The sequence below is a fragment of the Ruditapes philippinarum genome, unplaced genomic scaffold, assembly GCF_026571515.1.
Source record: "Ruditapes philippinarum isolate M1 unplaced genomic scaffold, ASM2657151v2 ctg3806_1_1_1_1, whole genome shotgun sequence".
Classification (NCBI taxonomy): Eukaryota; Metazoa; Mollusca; class Bivalvia; order Venerida; family Veneridae; genus Ruditapes; species Ruditapes philippinarum.
The window spans coordinates 59,583-80,820 of record NW_026865331.1 but is presented as its reverse complement, the minus strand read 5'-3'; the positions used below and the strand labels follow the sequence as shown (position 1 = coordinate 80,820).

At 34.1% G+C, this 21,238-nt stretch overlaps 2 protein-coding genes across 2 annotated transcripts in view; both read right to left on the bottom strand.

Moving 5' to 3' along the window:
- Positions 1-2,659: 2,659 nt before the first annotated feature.
- LOC132728662 (MAU2 chromatid cohesion factor homolog) overlaps positions 2,660-21,238 on the bottom strand; it is a 41,250-nt gene continuing 22,671 nt past the window's right edge. The window contains exons 9-18 of the mRNA XM_060714340.1: positions 20,707-20,797; positions 11,695-11,798; positions 10,894-10,971; positions 10,312-10,377; positions 9,753-9,883; positions 9,351-9,428; positions 8,732-8,843; positions 8,330-8,420; positions 7,278-7,405; positions 2,660-6,769 (exon numbers count right to left, since the gene is read on the bottom strand). Of these exons, the coding sequence (XP_060570323.1) occupies positions 6,710-6,769; positions 7,278-7,405; positions 8,330-8,420; positions 8,732-8,843; positions 9,351-9,428; positions 9,753-9,883; positions 10,312-10,377; positions 10,894-10,971; positions 11,695-11,798; positions 20,707-20,797 (939 nt within the window). The 3' untranslated portion in view covers positions 2,660-6,709. The remainder of the gene's footprint in view (positions 6,770-7,277; positions 7,406-8,329; positions 8,421-8,731; positions 8,844-9,350; positions 9,429-9,752; positions 9,884-10,311; positions 10,378-10,893; positions 10,972-11,694; positions 11,799-20,706; positions 20,798-21,238) is intronic.
- LOC132728664 (uncharacterized) lies at positions 12,904-19,189 on the bottom strand. The gene is made up of 2 exons (XM_060714343.1): positions 17,516-19,189; positions 12,904-13,097 (listed from the first exon to the last, which is right to left on the bottom strand). The coding sequence occupies exons 1-2, from the start codon at positions 19,001-19,003 to the stop codon at positions 13,056-13,058; spliced, it is 1,530 nt and encodes a 509-aa protein (XP_060570326.1). The 5' UTR covers positions 19,004-19,189; the 3' UTR covers positions 12,904-13,055.

Sequence of the window (21,238 nt, the reverse complement as noted above, 5' to 3'; positions counted from 1 at the left end):
CATTTTCGTAAGAATAATTTTATGTTTCAGAGCTTTTTTCAGTGTTGTTAACGTAAAACAAATTTTACATGTAGATCTCTAATTAATATATTTTTTCGCTCACATCACTTCCCTCGTGCAGAAAGTTGAATTCATACACATGACACGTGTAGAACAGATTATCTGTCACGAATGAGTGATTCCATTTAACTCCTTTGCACTATGAAGATAAATTAGTTAGTGATGTTTCAGAATGATAGGCACCATATTATTGAAGTCTTGCGTTAGAAGTGTCATTCAGTGTGACACAGAGATAACAGAGCATTGGCATCGACAAGAACTATGTTTTATTAAGAACCACAATGATTTAACATTATTTATAAAGATATTGCCGAATTTAACATTTCATGTAAATAAAGGGAGGTAATAAAAATTTATTTTCTATAAAATTTAAGTCAAATTTTACAATAAGAAATGAATGCATATATTCTAATGATTACATATAATATGTACAAATATTTGCAGTACATATTTTACATATTCTTCGATGTTTGAAAATTATTTTATTTTGCATAATTATGTACAGATATATAATTTCACTTAGTGTGGTTTACCACTTTCATCAAAACATACAGGGTCTTTAATGGTGTTTATGCAGCTTGTGCTCGCTTCCGAACTTTTTTTTGATAAATTTGTAAAGTTTTGTATTACTATCTAAAATCGCTGTCTAAATTTGTTTTAAACCAAAGAAACAGGTAATCTTTGTTTTAGCGAAATACTTTAAATACTTCATATGTAGTTCTAATTATTCAGAAATCCTTTGTTTGTCCTGTCTGAAGAGAAGCTGGCACAAATGCTATTACATCTTTCTCTTAAAGTTTCAGTAGTGCTAAATACAGAGATATTGCTTTAAGACTATTTGGATCTATCTGATTAAACAAACACAGTATAAAACCACTTTTTAAATCATCTAGTGTATGCGATAAATTTGACGCGTAATTAAGGAGCTAATTCATCACGTTGATCAAAAATTGACCACAGTGCATAACATTTTCGTAGTGAAGGTCATTGGTGCTATAAGCCTTGATTTCAAGTAAAAGAATCCGTCTGTATTGAAAGTAGAAACACTGGTGCTGTTAAAAGAGGTCAAACGTCAACACAATGCTGACCCCCATCGCATCTCAACCCACCTGAATTGAGGTTCAGACATGAGTATCTTAAAATTCAAACTTAACAAGAGTCCGTAACCTTCCTTATTAGACTGCATGTTCCAATCAAGGTCTTATTCACATCTTTAAGTGCCACCTTGCAATGCCGTTTTGGGAAAATCTGCGGGCCTTGTGATTTTGGACAAACGATTATTTTCATTTCTCTTGCAAATACCAACCAGAGTTCTTGCGTGAATGGAACAACGTTGATATGGTTTCATGCCAGAAACTTCATTGCTAATGCCGAGTGGTAAAGGTAGAGCTTTAAAAATGTGAAAAGATGTATGGTAAACGCTAGGCGAAGTAAAAGTGAGGTAACAAGAGCTGTCCGTAAGACAGCGCGCTCGACTTTTTTATTGCTTGCCAATAAAAAAAGTTTTTGCAGTAAAAGGCAATACAAGAATCTCTGTATTTTTAAAGTGAACAATGGCCATGAGCATTAAGATATTTAGTGAAGAATTATTTTACTGAATTGTGTGATACCCTTGAACACTGCAGCAAAGTTTGAAATGTTTAAGTCAAAAGATTTTTTAAGTTTTTTAGTGCTTGCCTATAATACAAAACATTGACAGTTAAGGGCCATAATTCAAATAAAATCTTTGACAGAATTACCTTCTCCTGGACATGTTTGGGAATCATGATTGTAAACAAGTATTCCAACTTTCAAATTAATATCTCAAACAGTTCAGTCAAAAAGTGGACTGGTACTAAAAACTTAACCAAGATTCTAAGTCGATAAAAGGCCTTAATTTTTAAAACAAATCCTTGACAGAGTTACCTTCTCTTGCGTACAGATGGGGGTAATGATGTGAAATAGCATTAAAAGTTTCAAAGCAATATCTCAAAGGGTTAAGGCAATAAGTGGATTTTACCCATATTCAATGTATTTTCTAAGTCAAAAAGGGGCATAATTCTGTCAAAAACCTTGACAGAGTTATGTCCTCTTGTCTGTTGATGAAGGTCGTGATGGTAAACAAGTATGGTCAGTTTCAAAGCAATACCTCCAATGGTTTTGAAATAAAGTGAGGTGGTACAAAAAACTTAACCAAGCTCAATACACTTTCTAAGTCAAAAAAGGGCCATAATTCTGTCAAAAACCTTGACAGAGTTATGTACTCTTGTCTGTAGATGGAGGTTATGATGGTGAACAAGTATGGTAAGTTTCAAAGCCATACTTGTAATACTTCTGAAATAAAGTGGGGTGGTACGAAAACTTAACCAAGGTGTGACGCCAACGCCGACGCCGACGCCGGGGCGAGTAGGATAGCTCCCCTTTTCATAGAAAAGTCGAGCTAAAAAGCACAGAATACACTTAAAATGTTGTATTTTACTTGCATGGAGGATTGATAAATTTGTCTTGTGCCGGATAGATGTCATCATGGACAGTTGAAATACAATTAAAAATATATTGCACCACTTTTTTATGAAAATGAATCAGCAAATTTAAAGTATAGAAAATATAATAAAAAGAATGATTTTGTGTATCTTTATTCCATAATCAATTGTACTACATTTATTACATTACAATACAAAAACATGACTGCAACATTCATGACATTAGGTATTAATTCATTGGCTATAATATAATGTATATATTACATTTGCTTGCAGCAAAATGTTTACCTTTCACTAAGTCAGAAAAAATCCATAAACATTTTAACAAAGCGATCATCGTTTTGACATTTCTTTTTAGATTAATGTACATACAAAATTTCTCAAAAACAGGTATTTTTCAACGCTGTTACATCAAATTAAATTAAGATATGTAAACTTAATTTTGTAAAAGGAACCCTGTTCTGTTAGATTCAACAGCTTAAAACATAAAATTTGAAATTCATACTTAGATCAACTGTAGAACTTAAAACGGAAACAAAATATGTAAAAAGAAAAAAAACGCATAATTTAATCAATATTTATAATCTAGTAGATTCCAAGCACGATTTGAGTTAAAAGCGTTGTTTCATGTGATTTTGCACAGTAAAGGGATAACATGTATTTTGGAAAACGGTGCCAGCAGATGATCTGGAATGTGCAGACAAGTTAATGGTCTAACACATCATCAAATGGTATACAAAATATCAAAGAAAATTTTCCAGTCCACAGACATCTTAAAACTGGAGTGGCGTTATTTAAAACCTGACCTTTACAGAAATGTCCCCATCAATATAAAACATGCTTGATAGAAACATGCATTTCCATCATCATTATAAACTAGTAACAATTAAACCTACTTATCTCTACATGATCTAACAATCAATTCAAAAAAAAATATAACAAGAGGGCCATGATGGCCCTGAGGTCGCTCACCTGTATATAGGCCCCCCCAACCCCCCCCCCCAATGTTGCAGGGCCAATTTAACCCAAGGGCTTTTATTTGCACAAACTTGGTAGACACCCATAAGAAGATGTTTCATGCTAAACATCTAAGCTCTAGCTCATCATTGGGCTTTTTAAAAAAAGATTTTTTTTAAAGTTTTTACTATACACATATAGTTAAAAACAATGACACCCCTGGGGCCAGGCCAGTTTTGACCCCAGGGCTTTTATTTGAACAAACTTTGTAGACACTTACTAGAAGATGTTTCATGCTTAATATCTAAACTCTAGCTATTTGAGTTTTTTCAAAGAAGATTTCAAGTTTTTGCTATACACATATAAAGAAAATCAATGACCCCCGGGGCGGGGCCAATTTTGACACCATGTCTTTTATTTAAACAAACTTTGTAGACACTCACTAAAAGATGTTTCATGCTTAATATCTTAACTCTAGCTATTTGGGTTTTTTCAAAGAAGATTTTTAAGTTTTTGCTATAATACACATATAAGGAAAATCAATGACCCCCTGGGCGGTGCCAATTTTGACCCCAGGGCTTTTATTTGAACAAACTTGGTAGACACCTATTAGAACATGTTTGATGCTAAATATCTTAGCCATAGCTCTTTGAGTTCTTTAAAAGAAGATTTTTTAAGTTTTTACTATATGCATATAGGGAAAATCAATGACCCCCCGGGGCGGGGCCAATTTTGACCCCAGGGCTTTTATTTGAACAAACTTGGTAGACACTTATTAGAACATGTTTCATGCTAAATATCTTAGCTCTAACTCTTTTGGTTCTTTAAAAGAAGATTTTTTAAGTTTTTACTATATGCATATAGGGAAAATCATTGACCCCCTGGGGCGGTGCCAATTTTGACCCCAGGGCTTTTATTTGAACAAACTTGGTAGACACCTATTAGGACATGTTTGATGCTCAATATCTTAGCCATAGCTCTTTGAGTTCTTTAAAAGAAGATTTTTTAAGTTTTTACTATATGCATATAGGGAAAATCAAAGACCCCCGGGGCGGGGCCAATTTTGACCCCAGGGCTTTTATTTGAACAAACTTGATAGACACCCATTAGAACATGTTTCATGCTAAATATCTTAGCTCTAGCTCTTTGGGTTCTTTAAAAGAAGATTTTTTAACTTTTTACTATATGCATATAGGGAAAATCAATGACCCCCCGGGGCGGGGCCAATTTTGACCCCAGGGCTTTTATTTGAACAAACTTGGTAGACACTCACTAGAAGATGTTTCATGCCAAATATCTAAGCTCTAGCTCTTATGGTTTTTTAAAAGAAGATATTTAAAGTTTTTTCTTTCGGTTGCCATGGCAACCAGAGTTCTGCATGGAATTAAATTCTTTGAACAATTTTTAAAGGTGACCACCAAAGGAACATTCCTGTGAAGTTTGGATGAAATTGGCTTAGTGGTTTATGAGGAGATGTCATTTAAAGAAAAAAATTTACGGACGACGGACGGACGGACGACGGACGAAAAGCGATCACAAAAGCTCACCCTGTCACTTTGACAGGTGAGCTAAAAATACATTGAAGTTCAAGACATTTATTAATAATTCAATATTCACAATTACTGTGAAGTCTTGCATGATTATTACATAATATGACAAGATTGACTACTAGTCATTTATCAGCATATTTCTACTCCATAACTGATTACCCATTAGCCTGCTGGCAGATACTGGTTTTATCCAAGCAAAAATGTAGATAGACCAAGAACAACCAACATTAGTGCCATCTTTCATGACTTGCTTTGTTCCCTCTTCAATCTACTGTATACATACATGTTTTATATTTTCCCTAAAACTGAAGAACAGTTTGGTCAAGATTAAAAATGTAACATGCAATCTGTAAGTCGAGTATAGTTTATGCTTACGGCAGTTGTATAGTACTTGTATATGTTTAAGGCTGTTGTACAATTGACAATTTATGACTGTTGAGAAAAGTTTTTATATATTGTCAATCAAAATATAGTAACAGTAACCTGGAGGTAAGCAAATCTAAACACTGGTTGACATTTTTTGGTATAGCGTTCTTCAATTGCTTAAAAATATGGTTTGTTTTAATTAACATGTTACTAGATTAATACCTGTTCATAAACTCCCTCCCCCTCCCAAAAAATAAAACCCTAAAATTGAGACCTGTTCTTCAATACCATCAAAATCTTAAAAGACAGCTGACAAGGGAACAAGACTGGTTTAGAAACAATGTTTTAATCCTCTAGAACTAGTACATGCATCGCTGCAATTTAATAATCTTAATTTTCATTTTATTTTTACTAAACTAGAATTGGTCTGATGATGATTTAATACATATTAAATATATATCAGATAGTAACATTTTATTATTTAATTAGTTTATAAAAGAATAGTAAGTCATTAAACCATTATAAAAACAATAATATATCAAAGAATATGGGCCTTTTCACGACAAAACCAACATTGTGCGTTTGCGACCAGCATGGATCCAGACCAGCCGGCGCATCCGCGCAGACAGATCAGGATCTATGCTGTTCACTATCAGTTTCTCTACTTGTAATAGAGATGGTAAGCTAACAGCATGGATCCAGACCAGCCTGCGCATCTGCACTGTCTGATCAAACTGTGCGGATGCACAGGCTGGTCTGGATCCATGCTGGTCGCAAACCCACTATGTTGGTTTTGTCGTGACGCAGCTCATATAAACTTTTTCAGGGCAGGCATTGACAAGTTGCTTCTTACAATATTTTTATCTTTCTGTTAAATTTGTATAATACACTTGACCTAATAATAAAATAAGACGTGTCTATTGTTTAGAAAATATATTCTCATATCAAAATTGCTTCAACTAGGGAGTTAACAATATAAAGGCTGGTCTTAGTGGCATATAAAAGTCACTATCAGTGTATACATACAAAAAGTAAAACAGCCTAGTAAAATCATAAAACCATTAATTTATTCATTCAACATATAGATTTCTTTTATCTACAGTCACTGAAGAGATTGTTAGTAAAAAAAGTTCAACAATATTGCACATGGTGTATGTAATGATATAATGGGACGTTGTATGATTGTGTAACACTGTACTAGCATTATGATCCTCATGCTCAGCACCCAACTGAAGATATATTGGTGTAAATCATGTTGTATGTAAGGCTGTTTATCATGGCACCAAGCAACTGTTTATATACAATAATCTGTGTTCACATTATAGCATTGGCTGATGATGTATTCAAGTGGAATGGACAAGGTCCTTCTGTCCACTGAAAGTAAATAACAAGGATATCATTTAAAAAAAAGAATATACCTGTACATGAATGACAAAATAAACATCAAGTATTTGTTTAATTGGTATCTGTAAGAACTCAAAATTAAGCAAAAACTTCTTTTTCCTGATTTCAACTTCTCTTACACTTTTTTCTGAAAGTATGTTTTAAACAGCAACACCCTGAAAAGGTCATAACAAAAGTTTCTTAATGGAGTCAGACCTACAGTCATTTTAAGTGAAGGCATCAATAAAACCATCGATCTTCCATGAGCTTGATGAATAAAACTTAAGTCAGCAAATTTAACCACTAAACCTTCTACTTGTTCAGAAAAGACCACAGTGTATCATCTAAGACTTCACTGTACATGAATTTTATTTAAACCACTTCTTCCAAAGCAAGGCTATTGAAAAGAAAACAATTATCCCTGTCCTTATTCCATCCACAATTAACAGTGGAAAATGATACATAGTCAAACACATCACCTATGTTTTAACTGATATACCTGTATAAGGCCATGTTCTGACAGCTGTGTAGACTGGAAGAGATCTTTGAGAAGTGAGGCAGAGAAACTGGTGTGTAATCTACAACCTTCCTCCTCATTTGCTTTGTCACCTGACATCTGATACAGATCTATAAATAGCAAAAATTGACAGATCTATAAATAGCAAAAATTGACAGATCTATAAATAGCAAAAATTGACAAGAACTGTCAGTAGGACAACATGCCAAACTATTCTCATCTAAAAAAAATTGACACATATTGACAGATCTATAAATAGCAAGATTTAACAGGAGCTGTCAGAAGGACAACATGCTAAATTATACTCAGTGCTTAATAGTAAAACAAAAACCTGGAACTAAAATTGAGTCGTTGTAACCACATGTATGAAACCAGGCCAGCCCCCAAAATCTGTGCAGTCTAACCAGGCTCTATACTGTTGGCTGACTAACTCTGAAATCTTACAACTGAGCAAACTAGCCAGCTAAGTCATAGATGGTTGATGACAGCTAGTAGTTGAAATGATGTACAAAGGTAAAATTTCTCTGTGACAACTGATCTCTAACATTGAGTCTAATAGTCATTTGTCTCTCACCATTGATTTAGAAATCATTTGGGGTAAGTAAATGGTCACTTGCAGAGAAATTGGTAATTACTGCTTAGTTATCCAGGAAAGACATTTTCCTGGACTGATTTGTCCAAATATGCGTTAAACTTGATGTATAAACAAAAACAAACAAACAAACAAACAATTAGCAACATATATCATCATGTTTGTCCAGCTAAATCATATTCATCAGTGAACATTATGGCAAATTTGATATTCTGATTATGGGGACTCTGAACCAAACCAGTTTGAAAAATCTAAAAATAGTGTAACCTAACCACAGGTATTGGGCTGTTATATATTCGCTTTACTTTTCTCTGTGTGTTATACATGAGAATGGTGATGAGGCTGTTATACTGCACATGTGTACTAACACAGAAAAATGTAAGAGCTGACTTTATCACAATTCTCACTGTACTATGAAAAATCTTATAGAATGTAAAGCTACCTTTGAGAAGTGATGAGGCCCATAATTGTACATGTACGTCAGGTATTTTACCTGCCAGCTGCATTGCTGGGGTAACCATGTTTAATGACTCCTGAAATGAAAAGTTTTACTATAATATAAACATGTATACCAAATAAACTTTTATCACACTACTTCACATGGATATAAAAATAATAAAACTTGCAAATATCCCAAAATGGTAAATAGTCTATATGTCAAATAGTCTTAAATTTAAGTAATTGTTAATGATAATAAAAAATAATTTGTTAAAAATAAATAACTTACATGTTAATAATATATAAAATGGTGTTTATTGCTCTCAACAATGATTAATTTAGTAGGTACCAGTCACCTTTCCAAAGGAACAATTTGATAATATAATAGACTCAGAAAACCACTCACCCTACTGTTGCCTAGTGACAAGAAAATGTGTCCTAGCAACACCAGAGAACATGATGTCAGTCTATTTAAATCTTCAGCATTTGCCATTTTTAATGTCTCACGAAGGTAACGTCTGAAAATGGTATATCACATATATTTATATTTCTTTCCTTATCGAAACTTCCTAATGAGTAAATGATTACGTAAAGGCTCATATTGTGTCAAAATTGGCCCCACCCCGGGGGTCATTGATTTTCACTATATACATATAGTAAAAACTAAAAATACCTTCTTGACTGAAGGTACAAGGCTTAGAGCTTTGACATTTGTTATATGATATCATCTATAGGTACTCATCATTTCTTCTCTATTTTAAGCGTAAATAAATCAAAAAGATTCTTTGTTTCAGTTGAACATTTATGGAAGATAAAGGCCTATGGTAATGATTGTATAAGTATTAAAGCACATAATACCTTGATTACATGGCAGACATGTAAACCACTATGGTACCATTCACGTACATTTATACAAGCATCTATTTAAAGGTCAAAACAATTGTTGCATTCCTATGTTATAAGAACTTTGAAAATTCAATTCTATCAAAATGTATACGAAAGTCAAGTATAAAATAAGAACTAACTTAGCTTCATTGTATCTGGCCTGGAAGAAAGTTTGCAGTCCTTGTACATAATATGCTGCTGCTTTCAAACTATGTGAGCTAAAAATAACATTGTACATTGGTTTGTTAACAAGCTTTGGAAAAAATTAACAAAGCACTGACAAAATGATAAACTGATCTACACTTATTCACACTTATGTCTTTTAGAAGAGCATTTTTACTTAGCACTATATAAAGTATATATAATAAATATACACACATTATTAACCTATTCATCAAAATATTTCAAAACATCAAAGATCTGTAACAAAATATAAGAGGTGTATTCTTCATGCCTATTTCTTACATTGACAAACATCTTCATTTTGCATATTCAGAATAATTGATTATACATGTCTAATTCAATAACTTTTAAAAACTTACTTTGACTGTTCCATTTTTTCTGGATCAATTTTCTCCAGAAGTCCAAGAAAATCATCTTGTCTTCCCATGCGTAGGAATACAATGGCTAAATTCATATTGATGAATAATGACAGGTCTGTACTTTCTGATTTCTGAATACAGAAATAATGTCAAACAATAACACTCTTGGTCTTTTAATATAACAGATATTTCATCATTACTTATAACAGATATTCATCTACTTTGTAATTTATTCATGACATGCCTTTATCTTTCTTTACCTTACAAAGTTATCAGCAAGCTATCATATTTTGCTTCAACATCAAAAGATTAACTTCTCTTCTTTTTGTGCACATAGTTTTTGTATATTTTACAAACTTATACAGCAACCAGGTGAAGATGAAAAAGAATGATCTCATCTGTACTTATTTTTAAACCTGTAGCTGAAAAAAAGATTGTTTTTTTTTATGGTTCTGCTAGCCTTATCATACATATATAAATAAACTAGGAAATAAATTAAACTGTATATAGAGAAGAACTTCAAATTTAAGCTAGATTTTTTTTTTCTTCAGATACAAACCTTTAGTGCTGTTAGAAACTGAGCTTCTGCCGCCTCCATACAGTTCACAGACATGGCATATAGACCCTGTAATACACAAGCATACAGTTCACAGACATGTCATGTAGATTATGAAATACTCAAAGACACACCCCACAGACATGGAATAAAAACTCTGTAATATACAAGCATACAGACATGAAATAAAGAACCTTCTATATGCAAGCAGACAGTTCACAGACATTACATTTAGACACTGTACTATACAAGCATACAGTTCACATATGTAATAATGACAATGTATCATACAAGCATAAAGTTCACTGGCATTACTTGACCTTGAAAAATTAATAACAATTTACATGACATACAAAAAATGTAATATATAAACATGTCATAAAGCACTTTAAGACTTTGTCAACATGATGGAAAGCTCAATTATTTTGTATACATAGCCTACTCTTAACCTACAAGATTAATAAATTTACTTCATAAGTTCATATAGTAAAACATTGTATGTTTATATATTTAGAAGCTATCTACTCAGAAAAGTTATCAGTACTTATCACAATCTGTATTATATGTTAAGTAATTATGACATACAAGTAGAGTATGGATCTGTGAACCATGGGTTGAAAAAAGTCTTGGTTGTGATTGACATACATGGCAAGCTTGAAATATCTGAAAATGTGGAAGAATAATATATTCATACTTTCATAAGGTCAAATGGTAAATATTTTCTGTGATTATGAAAATTTGTTCATTCAACATCAGTTTTGTGCCAAAAAAAGAATAAGCTGGCACACTGTTGAAGCGGAACAGCTGTTAAGTTGTTATGGGCAATAATTCAGGATAACACATGTGGCTTTTTAGAAAAATATAGGGTGCATATTTCACTTTAGTATCACAAGTGGTGGCCATTTGATTGGATTACTGCTCTGCATGGCCTTCTCATATAAAAGAGGCATAATCTTGTAAAAATATTTTAGAATGCTAATGGTAGGGTCATGACAATAGCTTCACATTTTTTCTTCAAAAAGTTGAGTTAATACAGTAATATTTGCAATCTTTTGATATCTTTATTTATAAATCCTGTATAGAATAGATCTAAATTAAATATTAATCAATATAACATATGACAAGGAAAGCAGTTAAGGCATTAATGCAGTAACAGCTAAATTTAGCTTGTTCATTTATGAAATGGATTTGCCCTTTCTGTGAACATGAAACAGACCTTTAAAAATTAAGGGGTGATCAGGATCAAAATACTTAAACAGAATAACTCATGTTAAGTAAACTGAGCTGGCTCATTACAGGGGACCTCTGTTTATTATCAACATTTGCACTTGATGAATTGTTTTGGTATAAAGAATGTTCTATTCAGTAAGCAGCGTAATAGTTTACCTCTTGTATGGCTGTAGTTTTGTTACCCATGATCAGCCGACACATCACAATATGTTCTAACAGCATGATCTGGAAGGAAGACAGCAGTGGGTGGGCATCTAACACTGAAATTAAATAATAATATCTTTTTTAATTTGTGTGAAGTCTTCTATTTTGCTTGACTATAGTCAACATATTCCTACTGAAAACAACTACATGTAGTAAACATTTATTTTCCTTGATCAAATTATAAAATTTGTTTTCAAGTTATAATTTTATGAGTGGATTTATACTCACCTGATAGTACATTACATTAGGATTTATCTCCGCATATTACGTTCAATCCGCCTAATAAAAACCAAGCGTCTAACTACACTGATCATCACATGATCATTAGACGCTCTGTAGAAGAACTACAGAACCCCAGTTTATTCTATAAGTGAAAAACGTGAACCTAGTATAACTTATAGAAATACATCAGGGGAGGAGGGTGGAACCTATCAGGTGAGTATAAATCCACTCATAAAATTATAACTTGAAAACAAATTTTATAATTTCATTTCGTGATTTATACTCACCTGATAGTACATTACATTAGGATAGATTTTTAAGCAGTACTCACCTCCGGAAGTGGTGATGTATTTCTGCCTTCTTTCTTGAAGATCATAAAAACAATCTCTGAACAAAAGACTTCTCTCTTTTCTTCTTCTTTTATATTTTAAAACATTCTTCTTCTTGAAGAACCTCTTTCATAAAACTTCTTTATATCCCATATAATACATGTATACTAAACAGTATAATTATCCAAAAATCAATTTCCCACAAAATCCGTCGGGAATAAACTTTGAATTAAAAATATATTTGGAAAATTTCAATCTTCTAACGTTGAACTATAGTGACGTTTAACTACACAGTGAGAACACTTGGAGTAACTTGTTTCAAAATAAAATTTGACGAAGGTGTTTTCTCTTGACCAATCTGCAGCATCGAGAATTGATTTCATTGACGCACCTTTAAAAAGTGCCCATGAGGGACCTAAAGCTCTTGTAGAATGTGCTGTTACACTTTTTTATGTTTATCTTCATAAGCCTCTTGAATAGTTTTAACAATATATGAAGCCAAAGTTTGTGAAGAAGCTTTAGAATGAGGTACATTTTATTGTCAGAAATAAACTTGTTTCATCTTTACCTTTAGAACGTCTGAAAGATTCAGTTCTTTTAGATAGATAGCAAGTGCTCTTTTAGGATCAAGTAATTTGTTGGTCTTGAAAGCTGGTACAAAAATTTTTGCTGATGAATGACCAGGTCTATCCTGTTTAGCCAAACCTTGTCTGATAAAAGTTACCCCATCTGCCTTCACAGATATAGCTCCTTCTCCTAATTTTAGCGCTTGAAGGTCACTGGCTCTCCTGAATGTCGTGATAGCTATAAGAAAACAACTTTATATGTTAAAAATTTAATTGATGTTTTTCTCAAAGGTTCAAAAGGATATTTTTGTAGCGCACCAAGAACTTTAGGCAAATCCCATTCAGGCAACAACTTTGTTAGAGGAGGTTTTAAATTGAATACTCCTTTTAATAATCTGATAACATATGGATGTTGACCAATAGGAGTGTTATCTACTGGAGGTAAAACTGCAGATAACATAGAGCGGTAACCTGCTATTGTACGATACTGTAAACCTTTATTGTACAGATCTGATAAAAACTCAGCACAATTATTTAAGGAAGCTGTCAAAGAGTCAATATTCTTTTCACGACACCATATCATAAATTGTCTAAATTTACTGGAGTAATCTTTCTGAGTACCAGTTCTCCAGCTGGCTGTAAGAAGTTTCCTAACTGATTTTGAAAAACCTTTTTCTCTAAACTGTCTGTCGATAGCAACCATGCAGTCAGTTTCAGAACACCTGGATTTGGATGGCATATCTGAGATTTTGGTTGTTGTAACAGATTTGTAACCAATGGAAGACGAAACGGTTGAGCTACCGACAGATTCAATAACTCTGGAAACCATAGGCGTCGTGGCCAGAATGGAGTTATTAGAATCAGTTTGCAATGAAACTGTTTCATATGATGAAGAACACTGGGAATGAGACAAATTGGGGGAAAAGCATAAGCATACATGTTCTCCCATGAAACTGAGAGAGCATCTATTGCATATGCTTCTTGGTGTGGGATCCAGGCACAGAATATCTGAGTTTTCCGATTGAGGGCTGATGCAAAAAGGTCTATGCTCGGAACACCCCAAATTTGAAATATTGTTTTGAACAACTGACTGATTCAGACTCCATTCCGTTGGCTGAATTTTCATTCGACTTAGACTGTCGGGTACTACATTTAATTTGCCTGCGATATGGGCTACTTTCAAATTCATTTGATTTTGTAGAGCAAATTTCCATAAACTCCAAGTTTGGAGACAAAGGTAAGGCGATTTTGTGTTCCCCCTTGTTTTGTTTATATATTTGTACTACGGTTGTATTGTCTGACCGTATCATGACATTTTGACCTCTTAACAGATGGCTGAATTTTTTCAAAGCAAGAAACACTGCCTCCATCTCCAGACAATTTATGTGCAGATTCTTTTGGCTTTGAGACCACTGTCCCTGCACTAAATGATTTTCCATGCAAGCCCCCCAGCCTATCATCGAAGCATCTGTTTGGAGAACCTTGTCCGTTTTCCATGGTAGAAAAGATCTGCCCTTGAAAATATTGGCTGGGACTAACCACCACTGAAGGTGACCTATCAAATGATTTGTAACTGGTATTTTGAAATTGAGATCCCGAGAAATGGGTCGCCAATAATGAAGTAGATGTAATTGCACTGGACGCATAAATAACCTTGCATTCGGAACCAGTTCTATACATGATGCCATCAAACCCAGAATTTGTAACAAAATTTTGGCTGTGACCATCTGTTGTTTTTGAATTGCCATAACAAACTGCACAATTTTGTGATGTCTGTCTGGTGTCGGTGTAACTGTTCCCTTTTCTAAATTGAAACAGCCCCCTATGTAAGTAATTTTCTGAGCTGGACACAGTTGAGATTTTTTTGACATTTATTATAAAGCCTAGTTGCATAAGAAGATCCAGCAATCTCGATAGATTTTGAACAAGCTGTATTTTGACTGCATTTAGCCCGAGCCAATCGTCCAAATAGACTGCTAGACGAAACCCCCACTGTTGTCTTACATAAGCTGCTATTACTGTAACCAGCTTGGTGAAAGTTCGAGGAGCAGACTTGGGGCCAAATGGTAGTGCTCGAAATCGATATGCCTTGCCCTGAACAGAAAAACTTAGGTATTTCCTGTGAGGGTAATATATAGGGATGTGCATGTATGCGTCGCTCAAATCTATCGAAATTGCATAATCTCCTTTCTGAACCAAATTTAGAACAGATTTTAAAGACTCCATTTTGAAATGTTGATGTTTCAGATACCTGTTTAGGGGCTTTAGATTTATAACTGGCCTTAGATCTCCAGTTTTCTTTGGAACAAGAAAAAGCGTACTGTAAAAACCTTGTTTGACCTGGTCTGGAGGTATTTCTTCTATAGCATGTTTTTTTATTAATGTATCTACCTCCTGCAGTATAATATCTAATTGTTTTGGGGGGACTCTTGTTTCCAATACTAGTGATTATTCTAGACTTGAAAAAGGGGCAGGGAGGCATCAAAAAGGGGCAGGGTGGAACATGTGTCAATACAGATAGTTTATGACCGTTATGATAATCATGGTCAGATAACTCATATCTTATCAATAGATTATTTACCTCCCTTTATCTCAACACTTTCTGGTTACTTGGTTCAGTGTGGTGTTTATTTTCTATATTTATGGTGATAGTGTCAATAGTGTGCATCAGCTTCTTATGATTCACAGAAGTGATAAATACCTAGACATTGAGAGAACTGTTAAAAAGTGGCACAGCTTAAAACCAAGACAGATAAACTAAGAACTGTTTGTGACTGAAATAATAGCTGCATGTACCTCAAGAAGGTGAATAGTTCTGTATGCCACCCTGGCAAAAAAGTGATTTTCTCATGACTGTCCTCTGTCCTATTTTTATAGATTTATATTTCAATGAAAGAATTGTACTGTCTGTATATATTTGTATCAATGACTTTATTGCAGGGCTACATTTACTTTGTCACATTTTATGTAAATTTTAAGGTTCCATGTTAAAAACTTTCATAACTTGGAATTTGTTTCATTATTTGAATCTGTACTTTGAGCAGTGATAATTGGTTCGTTACTTTAGGTCACTCTGTAATAATATAGAAAGACTGGTTAATTTTCTAATTAAATTTGGGTTATAAAACAATTTCAAGTTATTGAAATTACTTCAGTCATCTTTTATATTTCACAATAACAGTCACATTTAGCTAAAAAAAATATCATGTACTGTACTCTGTACAGAGATGTTCAAAGAAAAACCAACGATTTTATCTTTATAAAGTAAATCTAATTTCGAATTGATTGAAATTGATTACAAATTGTCATTATCTTGCAATTTATAATTATATTTCACATATGATTTTACAGGTAACTAATAGATTCTAACTGTACAGTAGTTGTTTACTGTACTATTTCATAAAAAAAAATCTCCCGACTTTCAACCGCAGAAAAACGGTTAATCTGTAGATTAATAATTCATTCAATTCATTAAAATGTCTTACAGCTAGAGACAAATATTCGCTTACTCATAATTGTCTTTGTTTATTTTCTGTAAAATTACCGTACGATTAGTCTAAACAGTCTATAGATGTAACGAACGGCTTGCAGTACGGCAGTACAGGACCGTACTTCAGTCCAGGGCCGTACTGCTAGTGTAGTGGCTTCGTACACAAATTATTTCATTCACCTCCTTTTATATAAATGTTAAATTGCAAGGGAGAAACACATTTAAAATCGATTCTTAGCAAATGTAAATGACTTTTATCGTACCTTTCTTTAGCTCCAAAAAAGAGGAAATACTGTGGTTTGTTTTGCAAATTTTCGCATGCTCTTTTTCAATTTCTGCAAATTTCCTTTTCGCAGACGGCATTTTGTTTCTCAAATGAACAACTAATTAATGAAACCATAACACCCATCCTTATGACTTTAAAGATTCTTTACGCAATTATAGAGATTAATATGTGTAAATAATTAATTGTAATTACCTGTACTTGTAAGTTGTACAGTATACGAATTTTTACCGACATACGCGACATTGGTGAACAAACAAATAAGCGAATGCATTACAATTTGATTGTCTCCGTAAATCATTGCCATTTTAATCAGTTAATGACCACGGATTATCAATCAGTCGGTAATGTTCCTTACAAATCATTTGAAACTGTTGCAAACATAGCTAATTTGATCGAAACCACTTCACATGGGGCCGCTTCACACGGCCCACTTCACATCGGTCAGTCAATTGTTATCGCCGTGGGGCACCAGGTTTGTATATTGGAACGTGTCAACATCATGATCTTGTCTTATAGATAAGTGATTGACAGGTTTTTTATGTAGATCTATCTTATACATATTGATTGGGTACAGGTAAAAGAGGGCAGCGGGGCGCATTTCAGTATACGGGCGGTGTTTTAGAGGCAAAAGGGCGGACCTAAAAAGGGGCAGGGCGGAGCGCCCTGTCATTCCGCGCTAGAATAATCACTAAATACCCCATTGAACTTTGGAATTTCTACAAATTCTAACTTGTAACCTTCCTTTATTATATCTAGAACCCATTGGTCTTCTGTTATTTCTAACCATTTTGGATAAAACTGTTTTAGCCTGCCCCCAACAGGTATCTGTGGATGAATCATTAACAAGTCATGTTGATTTGTTACGAAAAGTACTACTTACATTAGATGTTTTAGGCTGTGATTTTACCACCTTAGGTATGGTAAAATTACTACTATTGGGCCTCTGTGGCTGTCTGTAGCTCGGAAATTGACTCCTGGCAGGACGACTTTCAAAAGTCTGATTAGGCAACCGTGGTCTCTTCCACTGATTTGAAGAGGTAGAATCTGGAAACTTCCTCTTGCGCCCTACCTCTGGTAAAAGATCTGACAATTGAGAATTCATCTCTTTCCTATCTTTTAACTTCTTTTCCATACCATCCCCAAACACTCCTGTATGGGACAAAGGAAGTGTCCATAAATGATCCTTAATGTCTCTAAGATCATGTAAGCCTGTGTCAGCTAAAGCTGCCTTTCTTCTTACTAAATGGTGAAAAGCACCACAACGAGAAATTTGATCCAATGACTTTGTAGACATCGCAAAGATATCTCTAACACACTGTATGATTTTGTCTACATTTAGAGAATTCTCCTGTGTAAACGACAATAAATTTCCCAACGCCTGTTGTATGTATAAATTAATAATAATGCCCATACGTGCTGCACATTGACCTTGAAATGCTATCTTCTCAAGAGCTTTGAGAGGTTGTGAATACAGAGATTGAGACTTCGAAGCTGCTTTACTACCATATTTCTTCATCAACAGTGATTCTACTATGGTATCAAGACTTGGAACTTGCAACAAATCTTCTGCAGAGTCACTTACAGGAAATGTTGACTTATAAATGTCTTTATAGGCTGAAATTCTAGAAGGGTCTGAGCTGCGCCATGACTCCTTAAGTACTGTAACTTGACTGTCATCAATAAGCAACCCTGAAGTATCTTTGTCTGGTTTAGTAAGTGCATCTTCACCAAACATTTGTGCTAACAGTTTCTCAGTCTTAGAACTGTATTTAGTAAACCTATCTGGCTGTGGAATGCCATCAGCGTCAACAATTTCAACACTAGCACGAGACCGGGCGTCCTCGTCTGAGTCAATGCCTAATTCAGAACGCTCCCTTTGTCCTGGTTGCAAAGAGAGAACATCATCCTCAGGAATATTGTAATCCCTGTTCAATGAATTAGTAAGAGGTAACAAGGGTCTACTACCACCTGGAGCGGTGTTATCCCTCAATGGCACAGGTCTACTCTCACCAGAAGTGAAGTTTTCCTGAGTGTCAGAAGTACTCGGTCTCTGCAAGACAGTTTCCGAATTATTCTTGGTCATAAAACCCATGAGCTGATCAAATTTAGCATGTAAAGAAGAAACTTCACCTTTAAAATCGGTAACATCTTTACGTAAAGAATCTAAATCTTTCTTACTCGCACGTGGAGTGCGTTTCTTTGCCGAAGATGACAAACCGGAAGTTCTAGAAACTGAACTTTCCGATAAATTTTCTTCCACCAAATCAGAAGAAATAGCTTCACTATTCATGATAGAATTAACAAAAAACAAACTTACAATAAAAGTCCAAAATAAAAGTCCTATAATCACACAAGAAAATAGTTTCATAACACGATGTGAACGTTTTGAACGCCGAGAATAAACTGGGGTTCTGTAGTTCTTCTACAGAGCGTCTAATGATCATGTGATGATCAGTGTAGTTAGACGCTTGGTTTTTATTAGGCGGATTGAACGTAATATGCGGAGATAAATCCTAATGTAATGTACTATCAGGTGAGTATAAATCACGAAATGAAAGTTAAAATACATAAAAACACTACCTGTAACAGGAATAAATCAGTTATATATCATTTATACAAGTCATTTAATATATACATTTGCATCTGGAATATGTTGTAGTAGCTTTCTGAGGTTTTGTATTTTGTTACAAGCAGAATATTCATATTTTACATGACCAAAGGTCAAGTGGGATATCAATTTTCCCACACAACAAGTAGCAAAATACATGATCTCAGAAAGCTACTACAAAATAATTATCCTTTTATCATATACCTTAACAATTTAGGACAAAAACAGATATATAATTTATGAATGACAGATGAATAAGCAATTTTTGCAAAAGAGACCATGTCCTTAGAAGTAGCAGTTCGCGTTTCCTATTGCACTGCTAAGATGGTAACCAATAAGAAAAATAGTCTGGTTCTTCCATATATGGTACCGTATTTGTCACTTATGTAATATATGTCTTTCTATCCATAGAACTGTACTTGCGCTTCATGATTTGAGCTATTTTAGAGATAAAATTTCTAGGTATATAATAAAACAAGAATGTCGAACGACACATATACCCCCCTTTCTAGCAATTGACTCACATAATTGGTAATTCTATTACAGAAACTTGCCAAAAATGGGTACATGGAAGTGTTCAATTATGGAAAAATCAACAGAAACCATTTTGACATTTAAGGTCCATGTGACATTGACCTTTGACCTAATGACCCCTAAATCGTTAGAGGTCATCTACTACTTATGACCAATAACTAGGTGAAATATGAAGACTTTGTGATGAATACTTTTCAAGATAATCAGCGGAAACCCTTTTGACATTTAAGGCCCCTGTGACCTTGACCTAGTGACCCCAAAATAAATAGGTGTCATCTACTAGTTATGACCAATCACTATGTGAAATATGAAGACTTTGTGATACATACTTTTCTAGATAATCAGCGGAAACCCTTTTGACATTTAAGGTCCCTGTGACCTTGACCTTTGACCTAGTGACCCCAAAATCAAACTAGGGGTTTACTAGTTATGACCAATCACTAAGTGAAATATATTACTTTGTAATCAATACTTTTCAAGATAATCAGCGGAAACCATTCTGACATTTAAAGCCCTTGACCTTGACCTTTGACCTAGTGACCCAAAAATCAATATGGGGTCATCTACTAATTATAACCATTCACAATGTGAAATATGAAGACTTTTCGATGCATACTTTTCAAGATTTTAATGTCCCTGTGACCTTGACCTTTGACTTAGTGACCCCAAAATCATTATGGGTCGTCTACTAGTTATGACCAATTACTATATGAAATATGAAGACTTTGGAATAAATAGTTATTAAGATAATTAGCGGAAACCTTGTGGTCTATCGACGGACAGACTGACCGACCGACCGACATTAGCAAAACAATATACCCCCTCTTCTTCGAAGGGGGGCATTATTATGTATTAGATGCATACATTTCTGTTTACAATGTGAAGAGAGAAACCCCCCCCCCCCCAAAAAAAAAACACTATAAACATACTTTTGAGTTTTTCTATCTGCATAAGAGCTTTATCTGTATATTTCTGTGCCTTGTCCATATAACCTGCTTGCATAGAATGCATTACTGTCACCTGAAACAGTGAACATCATATTGTAATACTTAAACCTTTACTAACATTCCATGTCTTTTTATACTTTTACATTAGATGGCCATAGTTTCACCACAACTAATCAAATCAAATCATTAAATTAATAAAGATATTAAGTTAAGTCAGGGACAATTAATAGGGATAATTAATGTAGATTTCTACATAAAACATTTGGTTCATAATATTTTTTGCAATTGTTTCAATATAACAAACTTAGCAAAATATGAGCTAGCTATTTAATACAGATTTATAATACTAGTTTGATGATAAACAAGAGGGCCATGATGGCCCTGAGGTCGCTCACCTGTATATAGCCCCCCCCCCCCCCCCCCCCGTGGCCAATTTTTACCCAAGGGCTTTTATTTGTTTATTTGAACAGACTTGGTAGACACCCATAAGAAGATGTTTCATGTTAAACATCTA